The sequence below is a fragment of the Leptosomus discolor genome, chromosome 4, assembly GCF_034619465.1.
Source record: "Leptosomus discolor isolate bLepDis1 chromosome 4, bLepDis1.hap2, whole genome shotgun sequence".
NCBI lineage: Eukaryota > Metazoa > Chordata > Aves > Leptosomiformes > Leptosomidae > Leptosomus > Leptosomus discolor.
The window spans coordinates 6,645,406-6,671,253 of NC_141394.1; the positions used below are offsets into that span (position 1 = coordinate 6,645,406).

The following is a 25,848-nucleotide window of genomic DNA, read 5'->3' on the forward strand; positions in this document are numbered from 1 at the left end:
TGTGCGCTGATTGGCTGCCGCCGCCGCCCCCCCCCCGCCACGGGGCCCGCTGGCCGCGGCAGTCGGGGCTGTCGTCGCCCCGCGGAGCTGGTGGTGCTGTCGCCACCCCGGCTTCCCTCGGGCTGCTGCCGGCTTTGCCCGCCTCTGCCTTCGCTTCTCCGCACCGGGTCCGCTCCGGCTGCTTCGCCCCGCCAAAGCGCCGGAGGGGTGGCGGTCCGGCGATGGCGGTGCGCGGGCGGCGGCGGTGAGACAGCTGAAGAGGGAGTAAGGACGGCGCCATGCGGTCCCTGAACATCACCCCAGAGCAGTTCGCGCAGCTCCTGCGGGACAACAACGTGACGCGGGAGCAGTTCATTGCCCTCTACGGGCTGCAGCCGCTGGTGTACATCCCGGAGCTGCCGGGGCGCACCAAGGTGGCCTTCGTCCTCATCTGCGTGCTCATCTTCGCCCTGGCGCTCTTCGGCAACTGCCTGGTGCTCTACGTGGTGACCCGAAGCAAAGCCATGAGGACCGTCACCAACATCTTCATCTGCTCCCTGGCGCTCAGCGATCTCCTCATCGCTTTCTTCTGCGTCCCCTTCACCATGCTGCAGAACATCTCCTCCAACTGGCTCGGCGGTGGGTGCCGGGGCTGGGACAGGCAGTCCCGGGCTGTTACGGGCTCGGCGGCCGCTGGAGGGGCAGTGTTTGCGACCAGCGCCGCCGCTGAGACCAACCGCCCGCCGTGAGGGACCCCGCTCCCTCCCGCCTTCCCGCCCGCCGTGAGGGAACCCCCCGCTCCTTCCCCCCCTTCCCGCCCGCCGTGAGGGAACCCCTCGCTCCTTCCCCCCCCTTCCCGCCCGCCGTGAGGGAACCCCTCGCTCCTTCCCCCCCCTTCCCGCCCGCCGTGAGGGAACCCCTCGCTCCTTCCCCCCCCTTCCCGCCCGCCGTGAGGGAACCCCTCGCTCCTTCCCCCCCTTCCCGCCCGCCGTGAGGGAACCCCCTGCTCCCTCCCCCCTTCCCGCCCGCCGTGAGGGAACCCCCCGTCTCGCCCGCCTTCCCGCCCGCCCTGAGGGACCCCGAGGGGTGTGAGGTGTCCCTACGGTGAGCCCCGGGCAGCCTCGGCCATTGGGGCCGGTCCTCCGCTGAGGAGGAGGGGCGCCGCCTCCCCGCTGCGAGGGGGCCGCTGTCCTCCCCGAGGGCAGCGTTATTTCCGCGCGTCCCTGCGAAGCTTTTCGTGCTCGCACAGGACTTCTTAAACTCCTCGGTGGCAACTTGAAACGCCTCCTCTCCCTGGAGCCGCCGGTCGCCTTCAGGCGTCCGTAGCGTTTTATGGCAGGACTGGGGCGCTGTCCCCAAGTGTGTAGTTCAGTAGCCTCAGCCCGCCGTCAGCTGCTCTTCCGCGGCGTTAAATGATGGCTACGCCACTCCCTCAGGTTATGTTAAACCCAGTGCGCTTTCGTGCTAGTATTCGTTAAAAATTGGGGAATGTATGTGAGAAACTATACATTGTGTGGTGCTGATGAGCTAGTCTTGCGGTACACTTTTTTTTTTTTTTTTTTTTTTTTTCCCCTGAGTAATGAAATCTGTCTGACAAGTGAAACACCAGTCTATATTCGGTTAAAATTCCTCTGACAGCGCTCGTCTCTGAGTCAGACCTCCTTATCCTTTTGTGAGGGAAAACAATGCGTCCTTGGGGAATTAGGGCAGTGAGAGAAGATGCAGAATTTATGTTTAAATGATGCATTATTTTCAAGATAGGCTTATATCTTGGGAATTAAGTTGTGTTCCCGTAATGTGAAGGACCTTTGGGCAAGGCCTTCCTGTTGCCTAGAAAGAATTACTTTTCTTTTTCAGTTTTACGCATCCCAGTTCCAAAGCAGTAAAGTAACAGACAAAGGTGAAGTAACACTGCAAATGGTTTTTATCTTCATTCTCTTGATCTTGAAATGCTGTTTGACAATTTTAAGTGGAAAAATAAAAGGGATGTACAAGAAAACATCTTTTACAACCACAAATTGAAATATTTTTCAGAATATTTAAACGTGAACAGAAAAGATGTCATGAAGTGATACAGTTATGTTTCAATTTTCAAGGCTTCCTGTGCTTCTATTGTTGGGAGACAGTGAAGGATACCTTCAGAACATGGAGATTTAATTCTGGTACCTCCCACAGACTAAAATGCAGGATGGGAATTGACAGGTCAGAGGAGACTTGAAAAGCACACAGATACTAACCCAGTGAGAAATGGGCTTTATTTTTGTGTGAAAGACAGGAACTTTCTGGGAGAAGTGATGAATACAAAATTCCAGGGGCTACTGATAGTAAGGACAACTGTTTTATTTTCTTACGAGCTCTTTGGGGGAGGTAGCCACTGTTTTAAGACAGTACGGATGTTGAACCTCAAGACTAGTCAGGATGTGTAAATAAGAATAATGGAATAAATTCATAGCTATGCTGCTGTTTCGACTACCGTAGTTCTAGTCCTCCTTCCTCAAAGAATACAGCAGAAAGTTATTGGTGGCATCAAGAAATCTCACATAAAGGAGAGAGAAGTGAATTGAATAGCTTTCCCTAAAGATAAGAGATGTGATACTTCTCACTTGTAAGGAAGACCCTGGTCTGTCAGCTTGACCGCACATGTGGCCAGAATCAACTAAAAGTTGGGTGGAATGAAGCCTCCACCTGAGGTGAATTACAGCAGATATGGCACAGGCACGTGGAACAGCATGGGGAAAAGTATGTATGTTTTCATTTACCTTCCATTACTGAGGACAGTGACAAAAATCGAGAAGTAGCGAGTGTAAAAGGTGTAGCGTAGTTGCAAGATATTGTCAGATATTCAGTAGTTGGATACTTCAAAGTATCTGCTGTTTTGTGGGTTTCACTGTGCTTTTTGTCTACCCTCTTTGCTGTGCTAGAGCATCTTCAGTACGAGGGGATCCATAGGTCCTGTTGACTTTCATAGCAGCCTTTATGGCCCTGGTAAGATAATTAGCTTTAACTCCTTGTGGGGAGGGCATAAGAAGTCACATAATGTCACGGTTTGAGGCTGGGCCAGCCACTAACGAATGACAGACGCTCTCTACTAACCCCTCTCCCCTCCCAAAAGGGAAAAGGAGAGAGAACAAGGGAGAGAGACTTTACGGTTCGGAAAAGAAAACTAAAACAGCTTTAATGGAACAATAACAATAAAAGAAAAGATAAATAATAAGAATAAGGAAAAAATGAAATATATACAATATGTACAAATATGTATAAAACCAATACTGAACCCAACTCCCCCCACCCTGATGACAATACGTCACCATCACACTGCAGGGCTGGCACTGGGGCAGTCCCAGGCTGGACTCGGCAGCAGACAGGGACGGGATACAGGAGCTGGACTCAGGCACTGGATTCAGGGATGCACGGATCAGTCCTCCTCAGATGTCGGCCATCGAAGAAGAGAGGAAGACACGAAGAGAGCGAGACCCTCGTGATCTCTCAGCTTTATACTGAATATGACGTATATGGGATGGAACACTCTGTTGGTCAGGTTTGGGTCACCTGTCTGGTTCGCTCCTCCCTGTAGGTGCGACCCTTTTCAGTCCTAGCACCCCAACATGGAGTACAAGATTTAGCAGTGACCTTGGTCGCCATAAGAACAAGTATAAGCAAGGGCCTCTCTGCATCCCATTCCTTGGTACGAACTATAAACACCAGGCCTTATCACTGCTAGGAGCAGTCACTGGAAAAACAGGCTGCTGTTTCAGAAAATGCTGTTAGTTAGAGGAGACTTAACTGAAAAGTTAAAAGCACTAAAACAGAATTAGTTCTGATTTAGCCCAAACCAGGACACATAATTGATGGGTGTTACCTTTCACTGTGGGGGGCAGAGTGTGTGAAGTAAAATTCAGGAAAACAAAGGAGGTGTACACTGATGGTCTCCCGAGTGTATCTGATTCCTCAGGCTTCCACTGTGAAGCGTGAATGGTGATTAGAGCAAATCGGAGCCTGCCACTCTGGGAGGAGCCTTTTCCTTGCCAGGTTTACTGGTTTGATTTTCCTTTGGAGTCTGAAAAAGCTTAATCTCATCCACCTTAATGCAGCATCTCCGAGTAGTTCAAGCAAGTTAAGAAAGAGGTGATTTGACTATGTAACGTATCCGTGCTGGAAAAAGCGGTGCATCCTCAGGCATTTGATGCTAGAAAATCTTTGGGTTTCTGAGCATTTAGTCACTGTATATCTTTATTTATTTGCACTTGCTTCACCAAAGCAAGCATCTGTACTAGGTGATGTGAAATGAGACATGTATGTTTTGTACTTGTCTTTGATTTGGAACTGGTTCTTAATTTCCATGCTTGTATGTGCCTGTCTGTTTCTGTCTCTTCTCTTCTCCTTCAGAAACCCACAGCAGAATAGGAGAGGTGAGGGGAAAGCTGCAAACAGTCTAGACTGTAGAGGCAGAACATAGAGACAGAAGAACAGCCACAGTTTCAGAGCAGCTGTTATCTTTTAAGACTTCGTGGGATGCTATCAGAAAGAACTAACTACCATTTTGGTCCTTGTAAAGCCAAGTGTGAAACGCTTTCACCCCAAAGTGTTCCAGGTGTGCGTAGTTTACAATAGGACTCCAAGGAGAATGTTGATAGCTGGTGATGTAAAGTAATTCAAATTGTGGGTGGTAAAGTGGCTCCTGTAATAGATAGTGTTTGTCAGAATTCTTTAGAAACTGCAGATTTCTCAGGTTCACTGCATTACACCTGTCAGAACTTCTGACAGAGATTGGAAAAACTAAAGCACTGGCATGACGTTTGCCACCGTATATTCATTAATACGTCTTAACTTCACCAACAATTTAGCAACTGCAGTTTCAAGAGTCTGAATGTGTGCCTCACTTTGCCTGGTGCTTATGCAGTGTTAACATGGACCTGCTAGCTCTACGCAGGAAGCACCTGGGAGCAGCACAATATTGGCCAAAAATGGGTGAATGGATCTCACTTTTGATTTTCTGATCTCTTAAGAATCTGTATAGCTGTGTGAGACTGATAGTGACAGTGTGTGATTTCATTTCTGAATTGATACTTTTCAGCTAAAATGGCTGTAATTTCTAGGGAGACTGTTAGTAAAAATCCTGCAAGCTAATCTCTCTGTGATGTGGAAGATAACTGTGGAAGAAAATTAAAGTTGTGGCTTTGCCATAAATGATCACTGGGATCATATTTACTGGCAAAAGGAAGATAAAACGTGAACTTGAGCAAGTGGTAAATTGCTGCATACAACAAAGGTAGCCTTGGTGGAAACTGAGGATTTGCTCTTGTGATCAAGGGTAGGAGGAGGCAGCAGTAGTGGTCTCATTGTCACACTGATGGCAGCACTGTTAAAGACAAATTTGGGCTTTTGTCTTTGGGCCAAACATTACAAGAGTTGCTTTATTTTCTGACACTCCTTAGTTAGCTGAGTAACGGCATTATCTTTACAGAGCTGCCTGGAGTGACAGGAGAATTACTGTTAATGTTGTATGGTGTAACAGCCCTGGCAAAAGACAAGGGCAGAACGTGAGGTTATGTTAGACCTAGCACTATGCTACATCTGTCTTGTGAATTTTGCATCTTATCAGTTAGAATATGTATTCTCGAGACAGGTGTCAGAGGGTGGCTTTTCCTATCACTTAGAGAGTAGTGAGTCATCTGAGGCACTGCGGAACACACAGCAGTGTTTGAGATGCCCTCACATATCTTGTCTGGCCTGCAGCTGCCACTTGGGAGAGGGGTGGGTCTTCTGTGCGTTGCTGTCATATCTGGTGCTCCTTGACATGGCGGTTTCCTCTCCTCTAAAGGCTTGGTTGAAAACCAAGTGACATCTGCTACCCAGCTGAGTATTTGAGGTGCTTTCTGTTCTTTACCAAACATCTCGCATCAAGCAGTGTGTTACCTTACTTACAACTTTCCTGAATGAGAATACATAAACGTTACTTTCCGAGGGGTTAAAACTGAATCTTAGCAATGGAAATCACTGAACCTTTTATGTCCTTGGGTATAAGGATATCTACAATATTCTTGGATACCTCTAAGCTCCTCAGTGAGATATTAGAAGCATCTTAACTCTGACTTGCTTCTGGAATGTTCTTTGATACTGAAGGGTTTCCAAATACTCACAAAACTGCTGACACGCTATTAGGGTTATTACTAGACAGTAAAGCTGGATGTGACAGATCCGGTTATTAGAATCTCCTGTTTTTAAGCTTCATTTTTAACTTTCCAATTTAAGTTGTCCAGATTTGCTGTAAATCAGGTCAGGGTCACCAGAGCACTCTTCATTTGCCTCCCGCAGTGTTAGAGGCTATGTCTCGGGATTGAGCTGCTCCCGTTAAGAGCAGGGTGATTTTGTAGTTCTGTCTGTATTGCTCAAATCTTACCTTCGCCTTCATTTTCCATGCCCTGCTGTTGTGTATTTTGAGGTGTTTCCTTATAAGTAGAGGCAGGAGTAAAATTCTGTATGAAGATGGTTTGAGAAAGGGTTATACAGTGCATCGCTCAGTAAAGGCAGTAATAGGCTTAGGTTTTTTATACATGTAGTATATCGGCAAGGTGTTTTGCTTAAAAGCAGCAAAATGACACTGACAAAAGGAAACTTGCTTACGCTTTCAGCATAGGGAATTTCTTACTGCAAGTTGTGCATATTATTAATTAGTGTAAATATAAAACACAGATATGTGAAATATCTGCTGTTGCATTAATTGGGCAAAGAAATGAAGCGAGTTTTAGGTTGCAGATAGATTGGTTAGGGTTTCATGTGAGGAGGTTGTTACATGCTTTTTCTTGGTAGAAATACCTGACATTCTCTCTGCCTTGCATTGAGTGAATCAGGAATGTTTGCCATGTCCTGTTTTGTTCCCTGCTAGCGGTCTCTTTCTTGAGAAGAGATCTGGATCGTTAACCTGTGTTCCTGCCAACCCCCCCACCTGTACTGCTTGGTTTTTGTTCCACAGTTGCAGATAGTAATTTACTGCCATAGTTTTGTGTTGTAGTAGCAGTGCTTTGCTGCACAGCTATCCTGCATCTTTGCTTGTTTATATGTGGTTTTAGTCACCGATTGCTGCGTTTTGAAATAAGCTGCTGATGCAAGTTTGCCTGGAGACTATGGTGCCCATTTCAGCAGCTTTGTAAACCCATGGGCAGAGGAGCTGTATGTGAGCCTTGGAGGGAAGCGGGGAGGGTGGTGGACAGTGTGGAGTACCATGGTCAGCTAGCCCAAGGTGTGTGGTCCACGCTTTCGGATTGCAGGATAGAGGAAACTGTATGGACTCGCACCTTATGTCGGTAAATAAACTATAGGCTATTCAAGGTGCATGGTCTAACTGCGTGGGCTCATGCCGTACCATTTTATCTCAGCTGCTGTAGTTGACCATAGACAGGCTTAAACTACCAGAGGTAGTACCAAGTGCTACGCTCATGCCTTTTTCTGGGCAGATGTACGTATAATGCTCTTTATCCTCTGTAGCTAACATGCACCTGCTTGTGCGTCATGGATGGTGAACTACTAAGGATGTAAAATGCCTGTATACCCAGGAATTGATATAAAACAATGCATTGCCCAGCTATGAAAGACCATTGAGGGTATAATCTATATGGTGATGGCTGCCTTGTTTTCTGTCCTGAAGTTACAAAATATAAGAAAACTTACCTTGCTTGCATCAGGTGAGCTGGAGAGAACTGGTTTACAAGCGGTGATAGGGGGTTTTGTGCAAGGGCTTGGTCGACAGCAGTGCGTAGGAATACTTTTGGGAACCTCAGCCTCTTGAAACAGAGAAGCGATTTACTCATGGCAGTAATCAGTAAGCTGATTTTCAGAAGTGGCCAGAGATTGTGTGCCATAGCCTCTTTGTTGGCTGTGTTCACTGTTTGCCATGTGTAAAGAAAGTATGATTTGAGCTTGCTTTTTGTTACCTCACTGCAGAAGTTTCAATACACTGGTTGAAGGACTGTAAATTTGACTGAGTGGATCTGGTGCTTGTATGTGTAGCATATACTATACTGGGTATAGTGAGAACTGGATGAGATGCTGAGTTAATAAGATACTGGCCGTGTTTCATAACTTTGTGCTTACCGAAGACAAGAAGTGGGGGGAATTTAATCGTATAAATTGCAGCTGATACAAGGTGTCAAGATGTCTTGTCTTGCTCTTTCTGATAACCTGGAAAAATACGTATTAGGTGAGAAACAGACATGCAGCCCAGTGCATCTTCTTCCATGCGGTTCCCACTGACCGTGCTAAGATTTCATACAAGTAGCTTGAAATTGGGCTGATTGGTATATTTTTATTCTGTTTTAAGCCAGATCTGTGTGCACATTCACGGTATTGCTGGTGCTGAATATGTACTTAAAAGGCCTGGATTTCCATCCTTTGCCCCTTGCCTTCTCCTTCTCTTTCTGGAGCCACAGAAAAAGTGATCTTTCTGGCAGCTGGAATTGATGTGACCAGTAGCAAACGAGTTCCTTCTTGTAAGCCACAGCGGCTTTTAGCCTGCCCTGGAAGACAGAAGTTTTCCTATTCCTTGTTCCCTTCATGGAGGGCAGGATTAAGTTCTGATAGTTTCCTGTTTGTTTTCTTTCTGTTCTCTATGCTTTTATTGCCTAAGGGGTCTGTAGCATCTTAAAGTTTACCTATGACTGGATCAGGTATTCCTTAGCCTATTTTGAGTTTATGGATTATAGCTGGGTAAGGTATAATTAGTGATCAAGTAAGGGAAATAATCCCAGCTGTTGCTGAAATGAATAGCTGACACTGAACTGTAAGAATGTGAGAGAACTGTGAGAATACAGACAAACAAAATTATCTCAGGGTCAGAAATATGGTCAGAACATGAGTAAGTGAGAAGCAGGTTGGGAAAGGCGTTAATGTAGGGCTTTTGAGAGAATAATTTACACCTCAGTTTCTGAGATGGTTGGCACTTGAGGATGAGTAATGGAAAATGACTAATGTATTAAGAATTGAATATGTACTTTTGGGAGGCTATAGCAGCAATGAAATCTGAAGATCTGTGCTAGCTGTGCATAAATACAATGAGAAACTGTACAACTGTGAATATGCAGTCAGGAAATTGCATTTAATTTGGACAGTGTCATTAACATAATGTGTTAATTGGGCAAGAGGGAGACTTGGAGAATGGAAAGATGATGAAGAGGTTGAATTTTTCATCTTACGTTGTGCCTCTTAGAGGATTGCTATGTATATGCCTTGGTAGAATGGTGCATTAAGTGCCAAAGTGTACAAGTAGAGTGGTGTTTAAATGCACAGAAGGAATATGTTTGCCACAGCAGAAAAGGTAAACTTTTAAACAGGTAACACTGAGACCTTCATAAAAACTGGAGAGTAATCTGCCAAGATAAAAAGATTATAAATATCCATAAATATGTAACTTGGCATATTTAAAACAGGTGATGGAAGATCTTGTCAACAGTGAAATAGGAGTAAGTGTCAGTCTGATACAGAGCACGCAAATATGTCCTCATAAGTCTTGGTTTTGCAGATGTAGCGTGTACAACAAAGAACGACTATTGAAAGCTGCATTTGATGAATAGCTTAAGTAAGTGACTTAGCAGTTTAGCTGTTAGAACAGACCAATATTCTTAGATTTATTTTTCTGGCGCAATAGCACTTTAGTAAAGAAGTCTGGTATTAATAGCTTTTTCATAAACTGCGACAGTTGCATACCTTACGTTCTGACTATTGCAGGTGCCTTTGCTTGCAAGATGGTACCGTTTGTTCAATCCACTGCTATTGTAACGGAGATTCTTACAATGACCTGCATTGCTGTGGAAAGACACCAGGGAATTGTGCATCCACTAAAAATGAAGTGGCAGTACACCAATAAAAGAGCTTTCACGATGCTTGGTAAGATTTTGGGCATCTCCGGTAATCCTGCGTACAGAGGAATGATCTTCAGTGTAGCTGGTGTAGATGGCATGACAGAGCAGAAGTTGTCTGGTAACATTTATAAAATAGCTCAAGGATAATGCCTATATGTATAGTAATTACTGGCCGAAACCCTGACAACAAACTTAGAATCTGAAGTCAGGGATTTACTTGAGACTCAGATAAACCTTTGGCACCTCTTTTTTTTTTTTTTTTTTTTTTTTTTCTTTTTTTCCGAAAGGTTCAAAATGTACAAGTACTGCTAAAGCAATGTCACAGCTATAAATGGTCCTTCCATTACACCAGAAAGAGAATGTATGAAATGTGGCTCATGCAAATTAGCGGCCTACCTCCCAAAGGTAGTTTGAGAGAAAGAAAACTGAAAAGGGCACGCTGTTATTGATGTGAATGTTGACTGATGTATGCCTCATATAGAGAACGTTGCTCCTTATTTAAATGTCTACTTTGCCTGACTTTTTAAAGATGAATCTGTTAAACTGTTCAACCCCAAATTTCTGCTGCTTGTTGTACAAAGTATTAAAAAATGTATTTGTTTGCAGGCGTAGTCTGGTTGCTGGCACTTATTGTTGGGTCACCTATGTGGCACGTACAACGGCTTGAGGTATGTTAAGTGAAATGGGAATTTACATTTTAAACTCAGTCCTTACTGGATCTTTTTGTACCTTAAGCAATGAAATTGTATAAGCTCTTAGGAAATGAGAGTGGGATAAGGGAAGCGAAGCTGTTGTTCTGTGTGCCAGCATGAGAAAGGATAAGGATTGGGACTTGCATGCGCTGGAAGAAAGACTGCCAGCAGGGACTAGTCATGTCCACCCTCCCCAGTTAGGTCAAAGAGCAGTAATTATTACATCTATGACTTCCACTTGGCTTCCCTTTGATTCATAGGTGCACTGGCACACAGCAGTCTAGGGCTTAGATTACTGATTTCAGGATGACATATTGTTCCCCGAGATTTGGAAGAACTGTGCCTAGTTTAAAAGGTAATTAGCTGCCCATTATAGTTTAAGGAGTTGCTGTACAGTTTGGAAGGATAATAAAAAAAAAAGGCTTGTCAAAATCAGCTGCTTCTGAGTCTGAATGTTAAGAAATTTATTTCTTTTCGAGTGACTAATATGTGAGGTTTCTACACACCCATCTTTACTTGCAGAATGTGTAGCCAAGCTCTCCTTTGAAAATCCTCATTTAAAAAAAAAAAGTTTTGAGGATTACAAATCAGAGCGTCTCCTGACCTGTCTTTGTCAACTTGGATCAACTCAGCACTTGATGTGGAAAAGTGCTTGGAAGAATTTTGTCACTTTGAAATGTCTCTCTGAGTTTCGGTTGTTGTATTAAGAGCAAGGAATGTTTGAATGTGCTTGTTTTTTACACCTGACGTAAACTCTGTGTGACTCATCTCCTTTACACTTCTTACAGGTTAAGTATGACTTTCTGTATGAAAAAGTGTACGTTTGTTGTTTGGAAGAATGGGCCAGTCCGATTTATCAGAAGATATATACAACCTTTATTCTTGTTATACTCTTCCTTCTTCCACTGATGTTGATGCTTTTTTTGTACACTAAAATTGGCTATGAACTCTGGATTAAGAAACGAGTCGGAGATGCTTCAGTTCTTCAAACCATTCATGGGAGCGAAATGTCTAAAATATCAAGGTTTGTAAAGTACCATTTGCCAGTTGGAACTTTGACTTCTAGGAAGCTTTTTTTTTTTCATGACAGTTCTTGAAAACCGGTACACACACAGAAAGAATACATCTGTCTTTCCTTATCCCTTGGGAAGTCTACAAGCATAGACCAGATTTTTAAAGCTAGCTAGATATCGAACACTTAGATACCCAATTTAAGGCAACTTAAATCGATTGTTTTCTCCAAAGTATAGGGTAGCCACACGTTGGAAGTCAAGCCTGTTCAATAAATCTCATACATTGTGAAATCTTTGTGTTTAAAAGATGCAGGCCATGAGTTAGAAGATGACTTGGGGAAAATGCTGCTACATTATTTCCATATGTTCTATGGAAAGTTCTTTATATAATTCTGAGACTGAGAACACTGCTTTATGATCCTATTATAAGTTAAATTGGCATATGGGAAAAAAATCAGAATTCATTTAAAAACGACTTTGTTACAGTTTAACTTGATAGAGCTTCCAAAGAGTTTCAGTGTTCTCAAATGAGTTTGTGTGAGACTATCCAGATGGTAATCCTCAGTCTGAAAAGTTAGCAAAATCAATAATTATAAACTGTTATTTAGCACTAAATACGGGCTAACCTTAATATTGCCTCGTGTTTTTTCTTTTCATTTGGCAAATTCATCTGTGGCCTGATGTGCCAGAAACTTCTCACAGTTCTGCTCGCTGAGGAGAGCATCACCTTAACTGTTGATTGTAAGGAGAATACTGACAAGCAGCTTTAAGAGAAATAATTCCTTAGATATTTGTCTAGCAAGGTGCCTAAGGAAGAGGACACTTGTAAGTCAGAACTGAAAGAGGGTGCAATCTCACAGTTGAGGTGAGGTGATGTGTCATCTTCAGGCTACTCCTCAGTTTATTTACATGCAGTGGGGAGAAGATCCTGTAACTGCTATCAGTGAAGTGCTGCTGCTTTAGCGCAAGTGAGAGATCCATCTTGGGTTCTATAAATGTAGTTATGTAAATTATGTATCAATTTGGGAATGATGATAAATTCGTGTATACCTTGAGTTTGTGAGATGTTATAGTGGAGGCAGGGAGTGTGTTTCTTGCTGCTATTCTAGCACTTCACCTGGCAGCAAAGGTTGAATGCTGCAGGTCAAGTTCTCTGTGTAATCAGGTGCTGCAGGTATGGTCAGTGCTCCCAGATTTAGGAAGGGACTCTTGTTTTCTGAGCAGTTGATGAACTTCATTTTTGCCCCCATCTCTTACTATGGGAATTGTATCTGCTTGAATAGAGTGAAAATGCCTTGCAAGATGAGCTAATGTCATTGCTTGCTGCAGCTGCAAAGTGCACTGCTTTCCCAAAAGAGAGAAATAAAAGGTGTAAATTGATGAACTAGTTCTATATGATGCTGCGGGTTTTTTGTTTTTTTTTGTTGTTGCAAAGGGAATTGTGTACTTCTGAGCATTCTCCCAGGGTTTTATTTGCATATGCAACCATTAGAACACATTTACAGATCTAACTTGAAGAGACATATCTAACTACCAGTCAATTCTTAGTGATTCAGTATGGAATGTCTTGATGCAATTTCAGGAAGAAGAAGCGAGCAATTGTTATGATGGTGACAGTGGTGTTTCTCTTTGCAGTCTGTTGGGCCCCTTTCCATGTGATTCACATGATGATAGAATACAGTGAGTATCTGCCGTGTGTCATACGGTAAAGCCTTTTTTTAGTTTTTTTTGATAATGGAACTACAGGTTGTGAAAAGCTAGTGCTGCTGCAGCATTCAGCTATAGCAAACCTTCTGCTAGCAAAGATTAATGTGCATGTAAATCCTGGATCCATATTGTGGTCGAGGTACGTAGTGAACAGCAGGTAAATTACTCTGAAGTTTATGAGTGATAGACAGATCTGCGGTGCCCATGGAAAATGAGTACATTTTGAAAACCTGATTGTCATAGAATCATTGAATCATTTAGGTGGAAAGAACCTTTAATGTAATGCTTGGAAGATACCTTATATCTGAGATTGAACTTCTGTGTCAGCCACATCTCTTCTTCCCTGCTGTGAGAATTAAAAAGAAAAAAAAAAAAGATAATCGTTGTGTCTTGCTGTAAACCCCACTGAACTTTGCGGCACAGTGGGCGGGAGGGAACCCAAGCTCTCTATCAGCTCTTTTAGAATGAAGTAAGCCCTTTAGAAAGGGGATTGTCATTGCTTCTGAATTTGTACAGCGCATAATCCAGTCCTGAAAAGGAGGCCTTACAAGACTCGAGCAGAAGCAAGACTTGACTAGTAGGATGGTGAGCCTATCTCTGTAGATTCTTTTTCTTTCTGTGTCAGTCATGCTACCTGCATTTGCTGAAAGGTCAGAAGTACCTGGTTGGAAGGTAAAAGTTATTTCCAAGTATAAAACCTCTTAAATAACTTTTAAATTCAATTTAATTTTAATTTAATGTCTGAAGACTTCTATTTGCATCCACTTAAGTTGTCATACTGCTTTGAGTTGAACTGTTACAAAATATTTATCCCTTCACTTGCCCTGATTTAGCGAGGTAGGCATACTGGAAATATAAATACTGAACATCACAGAGGTAATACCCAATGAATCCAGCTCAACTTTTTCAGTGGTCTCGACTGGATACTAGCTTGGAAATATGTTTGTAATCTTTGCTATTTGCCCTATTCTCTGGGGTCTTGCAGTGTTCCCCTCCCATCTTCTGCATGGGTACTGTGTACAAGAGGAAGGTTTCAGTAGTTGTTGTGCTCTGCTTGCCAAAGGCAGTGGCTGTTTCTTTGCCTTCTGTCACGACTAAGGTTGTAGCAGATAAATCAGTGGCCCTGCAGCCAGTCAGCTGAACCAGACAATGTTTATGCCTGGGCAGGATCAGAAGCGCGGAAGTTGTAACTATTAAAACTGTCTGGATTGTCCCATGTTAAGGCTGCCCATAACACTCCATGAACTGTTTGCTCTCTTTTCGTTGCTAATTTCAGGAATTATTTCAGATGCTGCAAGGCCTTTATTTTACTTGCCATATAAACCTTTGTAGTATTTATCCAGAGTTTGGTTGCTGAGTATTTGAGTTCAAGGAATTCAGAGTCCTCTGTTACCTCAATGATTAAAAAGGAGAGATGTGACCAAGAAGATGCATTTTTACCTCCATGAGCTGATCTGTGTCAGCACAGAGATAGAAGCTGTGTGTGGTCAGTGACAAAACAGAGGTTGATGTTACAGTACTTACACATTTGATATGGACATGAAACTTGGAGCCAGAAGAACAACTTGAATAAACAAGGCCTATACTTAGCAGACTGGAAGCTTTCTGTTGCGTTGCCATTGGACAACTTTTTTGGCTCGTAAATTGCCTGTTTCAAAGCAGGGCTATGTGGTAGATGGTGATCTTTCCTTGCTGATAAAGCCCTATTGCTAATATTAAGAACCTCCAGCAAGGTCTTTTGTTGCTCTTAAACAAAGGCTTCTAATGCCAGACTAGGTATAAATAGGCTAAGTAGTAGGCATTTATGCCATTCTGTCCTTACAACATATTTGCTTTTTCCTTTCCAGGTAATTTTGAAAAGGAGTATGATGATGTGACAGTCAAAATGATCTTTGCAATCGTCCAGATTATAGGATTCTTCAATTCTATTTGCAACCCTATTGTGTATGCTTTCATGAATGAAAACTTCAAGAAAAATTTTTTGTCTGCCATCTGCTTCTGCATTGTCAAAGAAAATGCGTCACCAGCCAGGCAACTGGGGAACTCGGGGATTACGATGAGGCTGCAAAAGGCAAGTGTTTCTCAAAGAGATCCCATTGACCTGAATGAAGCCAGGAGGGAGGCATTCAGCGATGGCAACATTGAAGTCAAGTTCTGCGATCAGCCACCTTCAAAAAGGAATTTGAAAAGGCATCTCGCCTTATTCAGCTCTGAGCTTACTGTGCATTCTGCCTTAGGAAATGGACAGTAGCATCACAAAGGTTATGAGAGTGGAAAAAGCATTATCTTTATATGATAGCTTTCAATAAGCCATTTGAAATAGTTTTCTGCCTTGCATGCTGCAATGAGGGGGAAAATATTTTGTGGATTATGACGATGTTGGGATAATGGTTGAGAAAATGTGATGTGTTTTATAAGGATGAGGAGTAAAATTTATAAAAACTATTACTGTAGGATTTCCAGGAAAAAAAAAAAAAGCCAAAACATTTTTCTTCCTAAGCTAATTTCGGGCTTGTTTGCCCTCTGCTTTAGGTAAACCAAACAACTATTGCTTGCTCTGTTTATTCTGCATCTGGGTGCTGGCACAGTGCTGGACCATACACAGCTGGATGCCAGAAGACAGGAACCAGAGAGAGAGTGCGCACGTTTTTTGGACAGATTGGAAATCTGACGAGGGTCTGACATCTTAAGATCTGCTCTCTGCAGCTCTGAAGGACAGAGGAGCTTCAGATCTGAGTTCAGGAAAGATGCAGACTGAGATGTAATTCTATTTTTGGGAAAAAAAAGTATACGAAATAGTCAGCCAGAATTTGACTCTGAAGCGATTAAGATTTAAACGTTGCATGCATGTTCAGATTTTGTTAACAGGAAGCATATTCGAAATTATCAGTGCATGCATAATTAGTTTGCTGGTTTTACAGCTTAATTCTTGGGTACAGATTTAAATGTTAGTGTCCTGCCTTGTAAACTCCATTGTTCTGCTGAAAAATGTAGAAGGTGAAAAAGTGCCATACAAGAGTGTGCAGATGCTGGAGGTGTGGTCTGTAGAGTGAGCACTGAGTTTAACTGAGTCATGCTTGGATGCGTGATGCATGGGTTGAGAGTGTGGTATTGCCATTTTCTGGAGGGATGTAGGGGCCCGGTGGGTCTCTACAGAAGACTTTCGATTGAATATCACGGGCTTTTGACCAGACACTTCTCTGGAGACGTACACAAATTTTTCTGTATCTCTGTCGTCTTCAAAGTAGATTAATTACTGGTTTTATTTATTTTATTTATTATTTTATTTATTTATTATTTTATTATTTGAGAACAGGGCCAGTGTTCTGTTATTTTTAGGCTTCACAGTAAATTATGAGGTTGAAATCCATATAAATTCTAAACAATTTTTCACTCAATGGGTCAAACTGAGAAATTGTGAAAGGATGCTTACAAGTGTGGGACTGGAGGAAAAGTGTGATCTAGAATGGTACATTGTGATCTGGTCCTGGGAATGAGGCTTTGAAATACATAATATGCAACTCCAGCTAAGGTTAGGTTGGATCCTTTAAGGGTCTGTGAAACACTGATACTCTCTTCTGTTATCCCTTGCCTCACCTGAGGGACCTTGGTGCTCCCCGGGCAGTAAATTTGAAGATTCTTTTACATTGGTACTTTACACTTCATTGTAAATGAAACCTTGGTCTAAATTACCCTTGTATAAATTGGAAGTAATGTGATCCTTCTGTAACATTTACAGATTTCCATTGGATAAGGCTTTCTGGTGCTGGTTTGTGACATAGTCTTTATTTACATATGTATCATTTATATTGTATATGATATGCTACCATGCAATGACAGGGGAAGATTCCTGACTTGTCCTGACAGCCAGGAATTCAGAGCACTGCTATTTAAATAAGCATATGTATTAGATAAAATACCAATTTTGGAGAGCTAGTCTGGGTAAAACAGCATGAGTGAGGTCAGGCTCTGCTTTAGACAGTCATGCAGGCATGGCCCTGTGCATTACCTTCGAATAATCCTGTAAAGAGCAGCAACAATTTTTGCCTGCAATTACAACTGTGACTTCCTTTGAGAACCATTTTTGTCTTAGCTTGTCTTTCATCTTTCTAGACAGGGGTCTTTTAGTAAAAGCTTTCTGCCCTGGAGAATAGAGGCTAATGGTGGTTTTATTATCATAGTTTTCCTCAGTTGGTGTAAAGTTTATTTGGCTGCTGCTGAGAACTATGTGTTTTGACAGGTTCTGTAAGTGAAAAACAATTTATTTTAAGTTTTTCGTTTATTTGTGCTGCTAATTTCAATGACAGATTTTAACGAGTATTTAACAAAAACTTCCATGCATTTTGTTTTTGTTTTGTCTTACCTGTTCCTTCTATTGTCTCATAAAATGTTATGTCAGTGAGTAACTGTTGTAGTATTGTATTTTTTTCATTAAAATTCCTTTTTGGCATTGCTGGTGCTGTTTTGCATTGGGAGCATCTGCTATAAACTTCATTCTTTGAGTCTCTCTTTGTTTAAAGATTCATGGAAGCTTATATATGCTTTTTTAGTGTTTAAATTCCAGTCCTGTTACAGGTGCCAGCTGTTTCTGTAATCCTGAGAGATGTGGTTTAAAGGACTTCACAGCATAAGGTGAGAGAGGAGAAAAAACTTCCAGTCTCTTGGTAGGAGAGATGGGTAAATGTTACAGCACAGATGTGTTGCTAGGGTTAGATGAAATATAAACCAAACTGCTAAAGACAGTTCTCATGCTCTCCCTGATAGTAATTATATTATTTGTGCATTTTTGACACAATAGTTTTGTCAGAGCCAGATAGTATTGTGAGAACTCCTAGCTGCAGGGAATAGGAAAACCTTTATTGACTTAAGGAGAACCAAGTTTTTGCCCATGTTTTTTTTTTTTTTTTTTTCAATCTGTCAGAACTTCACCTTTGATTTAACTATCAAAACAAGTCATTCTATTGAATTGGGTCAATTGTCAGTCCAGGCTAGTAGCCTTGTAACGGCTCCTATCATCTGAGTGTGTGGTTGTAAGCGAGAACTCCAAACCAGTGAAAGCTAGCACTGCTGTGGAAAGAACAGCCCTGCTGTCCTCCCAGCTTGCCTGCCTATTCCTGTCTTATTTTGACAGAACTGCATGGTGAACCTGAACAGAAAAAATTCTGGCTAATTGTATTACTGGAGAACAGAAAAGATAACCATGCTCATTTCCCTAAACCGAGAATATTTATCAAAATTGTTGTGTTCTTTGAAGAAAAATGCTTCCTCAAAATTTTTTCTTTCTAATTTTTTAATTACAAATAACTTATAATGACTTTGACTTCAATCAAATTAAAGAGAAACTTATTTTATTCTCAGCTGTGAGGAGCTAAGCCTTAAAGTTACAATGAGATAATGCCAGGAACTGGCATGTGGATGGAGACAGGAGCCTGAAAGGACGCCTTCAACTGAACAGACACTCTGGAAATTTGAATGGACTAGGAAAAAGTGTCAAATGTGTGGTCTTGCTCAACTGAGATCAGAGAGTATAAACAAGGAAAACAGTGAGTAGAAGGGAATGAACCGTCTCAGTAACTGTCTGTAACAGTTTCATTCTGTTTTCAAGTAGGCTTTGATTGTTCCCTAAATAAGGATTACAAATAGTAGCGGGGAAGATGCTGTGTCTTGATCTGGCAGTGTGTGCTTAGAACATCCTCAGCCAAATTCTCAATAAACAAGCTCTAAAGGTGATCAGTTAGCTGTTTAAGACCTTGGGTTATGGTTAGCATTTTGAGGAGTACTGCCTAGTTTTCACAAAATGATTTTATGTAAAACTGTAGATCAACTGTAAATCTGCAAGTTACTGGTTTTCAGTCAAGAAGAAAAAACCCCGTCTCTTGGTGAAGATAATTTGCTCTGGTAAAATACCCACAAGAAATGGTCTGTTTGGAGGGAATGGTAGTGGTAATGATTTGGAAGGCAGCATACCCTAAATGTAAGGGAGATGTTGGAGGGAAAGGTGAACAAATGCTTGAAGGCAGATGGCATGAGCAAAGCGGCAGTTGCTCTCCTACACGTAAGTAGGTGTAAACCCTCGTCCAGGGTTCAGCTGTCCAAGGCTCGGTTATGAAGCACAGATGTGAGTCTTTGCTTAGCTTTGCTGAAAAAGTTGTTGAGCTGAGACCATGTGTCGTAAAGCCATGTAATAATTACCTTTTTTTTGTTTTTCCTGAGATAGTAATGTCAACTCGTGGAGATAAGAAAAGTTCAAATTGAGGCATGAGGGGAAAGATTTTTTTGGGGAGTTCCAAGATAGCAATTAAAAAATACTGAATATTAACCTGTTCCATGGAATAATGGGAGGCAGCCTTGCTCCACGTGTCTCATGATTGCCAAGCCAGCAGGGATGTGCGATATGCCTACATCAAGGGGGTAAGTATGTAAATCTTCAGCTTGGCGAGGTGTTAGTCCTGTCTCTATGCCGATTACATGATTAGCTAATATGTGGTGGGTTTACATGCTGCTTGCAAAGTCTTTGAGTATGATGGAAGCTATTAAAACAAGAGATCCAGTAGAGGGGGAGGGACACCTGAGAGATGACAAGTTCACACAGAGCGTTGAAGATGAGGACTAGATTAGTATTGCCCAGAGGGGGAAAAAAAAAAAAAAAGAGTAAGTAGATGAAAGGATTTAGTAGAGCTGGTGACTTAGAGAGGTTGGATAGGAAGATAATCATGACAAGCTACATTTTTATATAGATTAGGGATGATCTGAGTGTTACAAAAGTTGGGAAAGCTTAGAAACTATTTAGAGAACGGTTTTGGGAATGGGACAGCATCTAACTACACAGGGCAAAAGGCTGGGAAGACTGAAAGCTGCCCTTTTGGTGCCCCTCCAAGTGGAAGCGGTGGAATGGAGCAGGAGCTCTGCCAGGATGAGGAAGAGACAGAGTGTTGGGAGCGCAGTCCCATTGTGTCAAACTTGCCTGGTGAGAACAGGAGGTTTTCTTGAAACAGCAGGAAGAGGAGGATTAGAAGAATAATTTCTCTCTGCATCCTGGGTAGCAGATTATATCTCATGTTTGTTCTCCTTTTGTTGTAGATGAATTCTGAGCAACAGCAGCATTCTAAAGCTTATATCTTTCTGAGAAACAGGGATTTAATGCAGAAACACAACAAAGTGTTAGATTGTATATATTCCTTCAGAAACATTCACATAACAATTTTCTTTTATTTCTGTCTATACTGAAAGTCCTGCTTTGACACCTCAAAATTGGCTTCCAGGAGTCTTTCGGGAAATTCAAACCATTGTTAACTTCCTCTGTTGAAACTCCAGTGAAGTTATTGTAAAGATCACTGGTGATTTGAGATGAGAAAGATCCATGCTATTAATATTTAGGTAATAATTTACTGCAAGTGGCTCTCATGCCTCAAAACTGTCAAGATGTGGAGTCCTGCTCAAATGTTATGTAGATTGTCTCTGATTCTGTAATAGACTGGTTTCAATTACTACCTCCAATGCTGCTGTTAGGATGGGATACTATCTTTACCAGCTTTTGATCACTGCTGTTTGCATGGGTATTGTTTCCTGTTCTGGGATTTCTGGGTTTTGCTCTGTCTCGCCAAAAGTGGCAATTTTTGTCTTACTGACAGCTGCAGTGATTAGAGCTGCTCGTCCAGATTTCATTTTATAGAGGCATGAATACGTCTGTTTTTTTAAAAAAGGATGCTTAAATATTTATGATGCTTGCATTAAAAAAAAAAAAAATCTCACTGGAGTGAGTTTGTGTTTAAGGCACTCCTTGACCTGATGCAACTGCAGGTGAAGCTCGGTGCGCTTCTTCAGATTGACCAGAACTATTGGTGAAACAGGTGCTTACCTTGGATTCAGCAGCTGATCTGTAACCGTGTAATGGGAACATCTGGAGGAATAAATTAAGAGTGCAGTAGTCTGCTCTCCTCCAGAGTCACATACTATTTTATTATGAGAGTTTAACACCCCCCCCCCCAAGTTTTCAGCTGCATGAGTACAACAAAACACTGTCAATCAAAAGCAGTAAAACCTAATTCCTTTCATTCCTAGAAATAAAGGCTAACAGTCCTGCAAGCCAAGCTGAGATACCATCTGTTTTGCTGCAAAAGGCCTGTCCTACAAGCCAGGATTGTCTTTGAGAAGGTTTAAGGATATTTTCATGTAACATATACATTCATAAAAGGCTTCTAGAAATTTAGTAGCGATAAAAACAAACTTCTAGAAATTGCGTCTGTGCCCTGTAGGGTACTTAAAGCTTAAACCAAGGCTTGAAAGATGTCTGCTGCCTGAAAAATGTCAACTGAATTTTGTTGACAGATCAGCCTTCTGTGGAAAACAAAGCTTTCTATGAAAAGCTCTTATTTCCTTACATTTTACATTTTTTTTTTCTCAAAGCAGAAACTTATGCTTATTTCTTATTCTTTAGAAATTAATCTTAAAACCTTTGCCCCAAACCTCGTCTGTTTATGTCACTTGCTGATGAAAAATGGGAAAACCTCAACTTGAAATGTTCCCACTAAAACAAAAATCCCAAACCTATTTCGAGCTATATCAAAAGAAACAACTTCAGAGCTTCAGTAATGTATGCAAGTATTTGTGACTTTGTTGAAGCAGCCGTGTGTGTGTGTGCTGTGTGTGTGTTGGGGGGGGGAGGCTTGGAGATAGCAGAACTGTAATTCTTTGGTTTTTTCTAGTCTGCTCTCATTTGCAAAGGTGCTCTGATTCAGATAAGAATGCAAAAACTCCAGGTGCCAGTGTAAGTCCTTTCCTTCCTTGAAAAGGAAGAAATCATTCATCTTTCTCTCTGCGGTTTTTTCAATCCTCAGGTACTCACAGAATGGTGGGGGTTGGAAAAGACCTCTGGAGATCACCAGTCCTGTATGATTGCTGATCTGTCGTTACCACTTTCGGCACCACTTTCGGCTGCAGTTCAGTGACAGCACAGGGTCAGTCCATGCATTTCTTCTGTTGCTGACAGAAGGTACCTTGTCTCATGGAGCATAGCCAGATTTTTTACAGATGTCCTTTTATTAAGCACCTGGACAGAAACATGTAATTAAGATCAACTGCTGAAGACTGAGTCTTTCTTCATTTCAAAAATCTTGTTCACATTCAGAAAGCCTTAACCTATTTCTTGTACACACTGACCACCACTTTTCCCTTCTCATCCGAAATAAAGCTCTGCAGCTATTTATCACACTGGCCTATAACCTTTCTGGTCCCATTGCACTGTGGCCTTAACATGTTTCCTTTGATATTTTTTTTTTTTTTTTTTTTTTTTTTTGGTATAATCCAATTTAGCCCCTATAATTTTACTTTGATACCTAGTTCTGTTCGTGATTTTTCTTTCTCTTACATCTATAAATCTAGCTGTTTGTACTGTCACTGTTTGAGCAGTTCTTTTGGGTGTGAGGTTTTCGCTGGTTGTTACTAGGAAATTATTACATGGCACTGAAAATGGTATATCTTGGAATCTTTTACTGCTGTGAATTTATGTGTATTTCTTTTTGTATGATGGTAACAGTGAAAATTAAATACAAAGTTAGCATGAAGCAATCATATTTAAAATACTGTATCACCATTTTCTGATGCAATCTTATATTGTGCCTCTAAGAGGTTTTCTTGGGAATATATGTAAGCAGTGTAGCTCACTCCCCTGTTTGTGGAGTATGGTCAGGTTATGAAAGGGACTCTATTATAAAATGACACAATATTTTGCTTACAGTGAAAGACTTTTTTAGATCAGCATTCCTTTCTTATAGGAAAATTTCTTTTTTTAAGTTTCTGCTTGAAATCTCTTTATAGCTTTCTAGTTTTTGTTTGCTCTTTCCGATGGCAGCACTGATTTTTTCTAAATTAATCACACCAAGCTTTCTTGGGAGTCTCTCCTATCCGGTAAGTTTACTGTTCCCATGCTCATGGCCCTTCTCTAATCTTTTCCAAACATGCATGATTAAATTGTATGCAGTGTTTCAGCTGAGGTTTTACCAGTGCCTCATGGAATAAATATTAGTCTTTCCTGACAGCTATATCTTTGCTCTGTTTGCCAGAATGCAGGTGCCTTTGGATGCTTAACTTCCTCTTCGTGCAAAATTCACAGTGTGTGTGTATACTTTCACGGCTCTTTATAAACTGGAAAGTCTGTTTTTCAGATTTGAAATTATTTTCCCTACATCTTAAACTTACAGCTTTAGTCACATTCGATTCTTACTTGGACCATCTTTCCCCCCTGCCCTCGAGGAAAGCCTTAATTAAATAATTTAAAATTTAAGGCAAGGTGTCCACAATTCTCTTGTTATGTCTTGGAAGTATGTGAGAAGGATTTCAGGCTTCTTCAGTGCACTTGTAGCTGACTTTTAAATCCAATTCATTTTCCCCAGCTGAAATAGGGTCCTTGCTACTTGTATTTATGCCACCTTGATAAATATTCTGATGTATGTACATATACCTGTTGCAGGATCAGCCATAGTTTTCCAGTAGTATCGCAGGTGCACTGTTTTTGTTTAACTTTCTGCTTCAACTGTTTGTTCAAGCAAAAATTCTACAAGATTGAACTGTGTTTTCCAGTGCTGAAGAATGAATTCTTGACTGAATAAAGAAAGCAGAAGTGCAGTGGCTTACACCTCTGTTTCACTGGAGGAGGAAAAGAGCTTGAATGGCTTTTTTTTTTTTTTTTTTAATATTGTGCAAGCCAGTCTTTTTGCAGGCAGAGATTTGCTGATGGAATTTACAATAGTAATAATTTGTGAATATTATTCACAAATAGTGAATAGTTACATTACAACTCTTTTAGGAAAAATAAATCTATTTGTAAAAGAGAACGTCAGTAGTTTTTATTTTTTTTTAACATAACTTTTCTTCTTAATTACCTTTTTTTGGCTGTACTAATTTGGGACTCTTCCTGATGGTCTCCCTGAAGCTGTGAGTCCATCTAGCAAAGTTGGTCTTGGTTATACTGCAGTGAAGCTCTTTATATTATGAGAATTGAAGGTATTTTTTACTTTGCTCATACCTCCAAGAACTTACTGATTTAAATCCTCATTGCAGGGATTCTCATAAATAAGAAGTGTTTGCTTCAGAGGTCAAGTCTGAGAGAGTGAGAAAGGGGCCTGAAGGTTTCTTAACTTTTTACAAAGAGACAATTTGCAAGCTTATGCCTCTGCTTATCAGTACCCAGACAACTAAGCCCCTGCTGGCAGACAAAGTCAGGACAAAATTCCTACTTAACTTCAGAGCAAGAAGTAGAGTTTATGAATAACACAAACTCCAGCATAAAACAAACCTGAAGGGCTCCTATTTGCAGCAAGGTCTGAAGTAAAGCATTCAACAGCGGTGCAATGAAAGGCTAGCAGTACGAATGCTGGGAAGGTTATTGCTCAGGTTCGAGCTTACATGCTTTCTGCTGTGGAACAGATTTGACTTCAAAATAGGTGGAGGAGGTGGTAGGTGAGTGTCCACATGAGTATATACTGGGTTGGGATCTAGATGGAGGCAGTCTCTTTGCATGGAAACATGTACCCATAATGAAATGACCGAGTAGATAACATAGAATTGGGTACTAAATTAAAAAACAAAACACGAACAAAATCTGCTGTGCTGTGAAAGATCTGCCCTACAAAGCAGCTTTAACAAGCTTGTGAATTGCCTGCTCTTCATTTTAGATTTCTTTCCTTAGTGTCCAGATTCTGCGGTGAAGGATGAGAAAGCTGCTAACTGGCCTGTGTTGGATTCACTCACTGAAGAGGCTGAAGTATAGTTGTTAGTTTGTACAAGGGCTACTTTCTGTACTCTGCTTTTTGATATTCCAGTGACATCCCTGGGAACTTTGGGCTTTCATAAAGTCACTGAACTCTGCAGTTACCTGTTGCTTAAGATCACTCTTTCCTAACAGTCAACTTTGTTTAGTGGGAAGTTGAGATTTGACTTCTGCCTTTTGCCTTGCTCCTTTTCTTTTTCTTGCCTTATCAGTTTGTTTTACTTTTTCACTTAGTTTCTGCCCCCTTTTTTTTTTTTCTGTATTGCTTTCCCTGAAGCAATTCCTTGAGTTCTCTGTGACCTCCTTATCCCTTTTACACAGATTAGAATAACCAGACAATGAATTTTGATTATGAAGTGAAGCAGTCTTGTGTTTTAGAATTTGTGTTCTATCAAGGCTGACTATCAGATGTATGAACTGCATTTGCAGTCCTTATTTCAGGCTGTCTGCACCCTTGGAAAGACCTTGCCCACTCTACTGGTTATATTTGGCTTGCATATGCTAAGAAAACTTGCGATTTTTGAGACACTTGGACTAATCTGACAAAAGGCTTACCTGCGTTAGGAGAGCCTGGAGATCACCAAGAGGAGTGCATGCAGCTGCCCAGCAGACGCTTGGCATCAGGCCTGGGTGCAGCTGTAATGACAGTGAAGGTGGTGAGATGAGGCAGCGTGGAGAGATGTGCAGCGATGCATGATGTGGGCCGAGCCAGGCAGCACTGGTAGAGTTGTTAAGGCCCCTGTTGTGAAATGTATCAGCTCCAATTAACATCGTTGGCATAAACAAGAGATGTTTTCCGCCTTTCCATCTGGCCCACTGAGTATGTGAAGAAAATG

The 25,848-nt window shown here is 41.5% G+C and overlaps 1 protein-coding gene across 1 annotated transcript; it reads left to right on the top strand.

The window, feature by feature from the left end:
- The first annotated feature begins 278 nt into the window (after positions 1–278).
- QRFPR (pyroglutamylated RFamide peptide receptor) lies at positions 279–15,496 on the top strand. Its single transcript, XM_086464431.1, has 6 exons — positions 279–618; positions 9,700–9,858; positions 10,440–10,501; positions 11,314–11,549; positions 13,121–13,218; positions 15,093–15,496. The coding sequence occupies exons 1-6, from the start codon at positions 279–281 to the stop codon at positions 15,494–15,496; spliced, it is 1,299 nt and encodes a 432-aa protein (XP_086320557.1).
- The last annotated feature ends 10,352 nt before the right edge of the window (positions 15,497–25,848 follow it).